At 40.8% G+C, this 6,010-nt stretch overlaps 1 protein-coding gene across 1 annotated transcript in view; it reads left to right on the forward strand.

The window, feature by feature from the left end:
* Positions 1 to 4,659, forward strand: part of srrm4 (serine/arginine repetitive matrix 4) — an 86,784-nt gene extending 82,125 nt beyond the window's left edge. Inside the window, exons 8-12 of the mRNA XM_024418237.1 lie at positions 222 to 553; positions 739 to 936; positions 1,055 to 1,156; positions 1,305 to 1,463; positions 2,124 to 4,659. Of these exons, the coding sequence (XP_024274005.1) occupies positions 222 to 553; positions 739 to 936; positions 1,055 to 1,156; positions 1,305 to 1,463; positions 2,124 to 2,442 (1,110 nt within the window). The 3' untranslated portion in view covers positions 2,443 to 4,659. The remainder of the gene's footprint in view (positions 1 to 221; positions 554 to 738; positions 937 to 1,054; positions 1,157 to 1,304; positions 1,464 to 2,123) is intronic.
* The last annotated feature ends 1,351 nt before the right edge of the window (positions 4,660 to 6,010 follow it).

Here is a 6,010-nt window from a genome sequence, read left to right on the forward strand (position 1 = left end):
TCAGTTTTGTTTTTCTTTCTAACTTATTTGCATGCCACAAATTTGCATGACGTCTTTAATCTTTCCAAGTTCTCTGTCCCAAAATAATAATTTATTCTCTGTGTTTTGAAGGGAAATACGTGCCTTTGTAGAGTATCACAGTGCATCGTACAGGTAATTGCTTGAACCTATCCAAAACATCTCTAGAAGTAAAGCAATATCCTCTTTCTGTCTGTTTACAGGTCTTGCAGTCAAAACCTGGCAGTGAGGTTTTAAACACGACAGTAGTTCACCATCACACTCTGACCAATCAGAGCAAAGGACCACAGGATTACGATTCCGGGAATGACACGTCTTCACCACCGTCGACCAAAACCAGCATTTCACGGACAAACGTCATCGGTGACAAAAAGGTCTTGTGTCAAGCGCCGGCTTCCCCAGAGAAGCTGAAGTTTACAGATGGCGATAACGCATCTGACTCTGGGAACTCTGTGACCAGCTATGCTTCCCTGTGTAAACCTCTGCATGTGGAAGGTGGTTTGTCTACTCCCATTTTCAATGGGAACGGCAAGAGGTGGGCTTCCTATCTTTCAGGAATATCATACTGTAGATGACGTAAACTGCTGCTTGAAGTCAAAGATCAGAAATGTTCCTTAATTTAAGCCTGCCATGTACATACTGTAAGGAGGACATCAACATATTTTTTACAATTGCTGCAGAAATTGATACATTGGTGTAATTCCACTGTTATCGTTGCAGTGAGCCGGTAACAAACTCAGTATGTGGGGCCAAGGTGGGGAGACCTCAGAAGACAGTCTCTTCTCTCTCTCCTTTGAGGATGGTGGCCTCTTCACGTAAGCGGACTAGAACCAACTCGTCGAGCAGCAGAAGTAGATCCTCAGGGAGCTCAAGACACTCCGGACGCTACTCTCGAAGCCGATCACTGTCTTCTGCCAGGTAGGTTTCATTCAGGTTTTAATGTTCTAATGTACTTCACTGATACCTTAAGCAGCCACCTGAAAGATGTGGGCTTCGCTGAGCACCGTTGAAGTAAATCTGTTCTGCTTGTCTTAAGGTCGTACTCCCGTTCACCAAGCTACTTGGCTGGTTTGAGAAGGAAAGGTAGTGAGGGCAGTGGAAGGTCCAGAGGAAGCTACTCCAGATACAGTAAAGAGAGGTAAAACATGTGACACCTATCTACTTGCTCAACTAACTACTTCTGGCATAATGATAGCAGGATGTGCAAGTGTCGTGAGTTTAAAATGTGAATTACAGAATTGCTTACGAGTGATGCCTTACTGTACTTCTTTTGCCATCTAACATAGGATTCGAGAGAAGAAGAGGGACCCCAGCTCCTGTGAGAAGGATGTGAAGCACAGCAGTCAGAAGCGAAGCGGGAAGAGGCATAGACGCAGGTCCTACTCTCCAATGAGGAAAAGGAGGAGAGATTCACCCAGTCACCTGGAAGCCAGGAGGATAACTAGGTATCATTTTCCTTTTCTGTCTGATACACTTTCACATTCCTTACAATACATGCATTGTTTCATTCGTGCGCCATAACTCTTTTATTTGACTCTGTATCAACTTATTTACTCAAACCACGGACTCAACCATGGTTTTCCCGCAGCAGAGTCCCTCTTTTTTTAACCTTCGACAATGGCCTCCAGTTTGCCGCAGAGGCTTTTGGCAAACTGTGCTGTGAAAAGAAGGCCATTTACCAGATACATTTTCTACTAGTCTAAACAAGCTACAATGGATAAAGCGAGACAGCTCAATTAAACAGTTGTGATCGTGATTATGCACTGAAATGTTCCAGGCGTAATGTTGTGTTGAGGTGTGACAGTAATACTATATCTTAAAGAAGTTTATCCTGACATGAACACGAGCTGAAATACAATTTTGTGAAGAGAGTAGCGTAGCAATCCAGGCATGAATACTTAGGCCCCTTGTACTGTATGTTAACAATAAGGTATGGTTTAGAAATCAATATCCAATTAAGCATTCTGAATGACACCGCAATGTTTTTTTTGTTTTTTAAAAACTTTATCTGCAATTGATTGCTTTGGGACTTAAATTACTTACTCTTCACGTATTGATTCACACAGTCTCTTAAATGCTAACCATACTTCCCTAATTTCCGATAGTGCCAGGAAGAGGCCCATCCCCTACTTCCGGCCCAGTCCTTCATCCAGCAGTCGCTCTACCAGTGTATCCTCTTGGAGCAGCCTCTTCACACGGAGTCGCAGCCCTAGGTCCAGTCCTGGCCTCTGCCTCAGTAGTTCAAGGAGTAGGAGTAGGAGCAGGAGCCGAGGAAGAAGTAGGAGTAGGAGCTACTTCTCCTACCGGAGCTACAGTCGCAGCTCCTCTTGGAACTCCATCTTTGGTCGCCGGAACCGCAGTCAGAGCCGGAGTCGCAGCTATGACTCGTTGGACGGTTACAGCAAGGGCAAGAACCGGCACTGAGGTTTTTTTTAACAGACTGAGGAGGTTACAGAGGAGACTGCATTATCATTTCTCAATCTCCCAGCGGAAGTGTGAGGTAATGTTTTCATCTCTTTGCGTCTTTTTTGTGTTAGATGCCTGAGCCAGACCCTTCAAGTAAGTGTATTTTTTTTTGTGTCGTTATTTGTTCAACGATGTCTTGAATAGAGGCAGTTGTCTCGTCCATGATGTATTGAAGACAGAAACCACTGGAAATAGATTGTTTTTTTGTTGTTGAGTCAGCTGTGTCCTCGTCATGCATTATTAGCATTCAAAATGGCCAGAGACTGTTTTTCCTTGTGACACTCTTCCTCTGACGTCTGTGTCTGAAACGAAGGATGGAGGAGCATTGTTCAATTTAACCCTCTGATAAACTCTTATTTTATAACAACTCTTAAGTTTCTGACCATTTCAGATCTGGGATGTGAACTACAAAGTTGCTTTGGGGACAGAGGGAGGGTGAGAGGGAGGGTTTTTCAGGAACATAGGAAAAGGTGTCCATCTCTGATCTCAGCTCTTAACAATGTGGAGCAAAAACATGCCTCTGAGAAATGATGAGAAGGGGGAGGAAGAGGAGGAGGCGGAAGTCCCGATGCCAAACAAACTGCCTATCAGCTCAGATGTATTTATCCTCTAATCAAGTGGAAAACAATTTAAATTGAATTCCTTATAAGATGAATGATCAAACCACTGCACAGAAGGGCTGAAAAAGTGGGTTTTCATAAAAATGTCTGTCTTCATAACAGCTCCTCTAGTGAAGCTCAACTATGTGAGTTTACAAAAGAGATTTTTTTACACTGTTTTAGTAGCTGCTAAGTTGTCATATTTATTTATCTAGGTAGTTATTTATTAATTCATATATTTATTTATTTATTCTGATGATCTGTGTTCTATTTATTTTATTATTTTGAATGAAACTTGAATAAGAGTTTGTTTGACAGAGAGGAGATTCACTACTGGATAAATCTGTTATTTTGTTATTCAGATTTTTTTGTGTAACGGTCCCAAATAGCACTGTTCAATAATGTGTTTGGTATTTCAGAAGCAGAATCAAACACATACTTCACCTGTCTTGTTTGCATATTTCACCCACCAAAGGTCAAGTTTTGAAACACACATTTTTGTGTCATGCATATTTATAACGTGTTTACAGTAATGTTCATGCTTTTGTGTTGCCTCTCAGCAATGGTCTATGTTTCTATGCAATGCCATTATATTGCTGGGTTTATACAATTATGAGTATGTTGCGATTAAATAAATAAAAAAGTTCCCATTCAAACTCTACAGTGGACAGTCTGACTCTAGCCCATGTGCCAGTCTGTTTGTGCTATCATGCCAACTCACTGTCATCCATTGACAGTAACAGAGTTGGCAAGCGAACAAGCAGATCTGCAACAAGGCTAGTCTGACTTTGCACAATAGACAATGTAATAGCATATCGATACAAACAATGTTACTTTGCTTCACTCCATCTCAACTATTCATTCCTCTGTTCTCTTTTGGGGAGAATGCTATTTCTTCAGAGGCTATGCTATAAATAGCCACATCAACAGAGATGACAGAAAAAGCAAATAGGAAAGTACTAAAAGCCTGTGTGGCAGACTTTTAGCCTCAATGGATACTCCTATATACTCTTTCAAGGAGATCTATGTGAGTAGATTAAGCAACAACAAAAAAAATGAAAACATTAGCATTTAGAATAACTGTCTTTGCCCTTATGTTTAATTTCTCCATTAGGTCCAATCTATCACCCTGTCTATCTACGTTCAGAATCTGCTCCAGGCATGAGGGTCTGCTCTCTATGCATTGTACATATAACAGTCTGAAGTTATTTATCTGAATGTTCAGTAACTTGTCCAAAGGTTTGGAGAGCCTGGAAGGAAGATGATGACACAAGAGTTTGACAACACATTTTACACATGCTACTGATGACATGCTTTTGCGGTAGTGCTGAATGATTAACCGAAATGTAGGTTTATTTTCATTTTTTAAATAACTAATTGATCAATGTCAGTTCAATTATTTTAATTCCTTTTATTTCCATTTTTTTCTGTGCGCTCAAATCGTGCTTTGTGCTGTTTCTCTAGAGATTTCTCTCTGGGAGATGTTGTCCAACTATTGAAAATGATAGAGGCCTCTAGTGGCCAAAAGGAGTGCCAAAAGGCTGTATTAGCATGGGCAGCACCATTGAGGGCTTCCAACATTTTAATGTAGTCAACTGGGTGGGACTTCCAAATTCATTGGCTGATCCCTCCTGGTGGCCCAGTTGGAGTCATGTCCAACCGAGTCATCAGGAGAGTTCAGCCAATCGTGAATAAGAAAATTGACTACTTCAAAATAGAGATTGCCTCAATGGCGCTGCCCATGCTGTCACAAAGACTATAATACCATAGATACAAAGATGAGTCCTCTATCGCAATGTGTCAAACTCATAGTTAAGACCAGAATCCATTGCGCCTACAGTTGTCTGTTATCATTGGTTCTTGCCGGGCAAGACTGTGGGGCCGGCAGACCGACCCAGCGAGAAAGAGCAGAGTGATAGCGAGACAAGAGAGGGATAGAGACATCATCATACAATCTTATAAAAAGGGGTTCCAAAAGGGCTGTTTGGTTGTCCCCATATGAGAACCCTTTTTGGTTCCAGGTGGAAACCTTTTTGGTTCCAGGTTGAATGCTTTTGGGTTCCAGGTGGAACCCTCTGTGCAAAGGGTTCTACATGGAACCCAAAAGAGTTCTACCTGGAACCAAAAAGGGTTCCTCAAAGGGTTCTCCTATGAGGACAGCCAAATAACCCTTTAAGGTTCTAGATAGCACCTTTTTTTCTAAAAGTGTACTAAAAACAAATATGTAATTTACACAAGCAAAATATTTTATTTAAGTAAAGTAATGTGAATAAAAGATGGCTAGAGCCCAGTAAAGGATAGTAATAGGCAGTCACTACCATCAATTGTTTTATTCTGTGTTACAGCATTGAACTCACATAATGCATTTATTGTACAAAAACAAAAACATGATTATTTTTCAAAAACTGAACTGACCTAAAAAAACAACAACACTATTTGCTGAGCACTATTTTGAGGTGAACCACTCTCCCTTTTGGGCCTGATATACCATTCCATGATGTACAGTATGTACACTGTACAAATTAATATGAATTATTACTGTGGTGTAAATATGCATCTGCGCTGTATAGATTCATTATATGAGGGATGTGGCATAATTCATTCAGAATTTGTGGAATAGTCAATCAAATGATCAATGCAAAATGATGCACTTGTACGGTATGGTTTCTCTCCTACTGTAAATACTTTGCCTCATTGTTGTCAACTCATCTGTAAGCTCTCTGATTTTAGTGTTAAATAATGTGCATTCATTCTTTAATTTTCCATGTGAAAGAACAATATTGCAAGACTGAGAGACAGGATGCGTTTTCCCGCTGGTGTCAGTGTGAGCTTGACTTGTAATGTGTCAGCTGAAATTGTAATTGTCCTTCCTTTGAATCCTTAAATAAGCCCTTATGCCTCCCCTTCCTCTATCTTGTAAGTCTGTA

Source organism: Oncorhynchus tshawytscha, linkage group LG04 (assembly GCF_018296145.1).
Source record: "Oncorhynchus tshawytscha isolate Ot180627B linkage group LG04, Otsh_v2.0, whole genome shotgun sequence".
Lineage (NCBI taxonomy): Eukaryota > Metazoa > Chordata > Actinopteri > Salmoniformes > Salmonidae > Oncorhynchus > Oncorhynchus tshawytscha.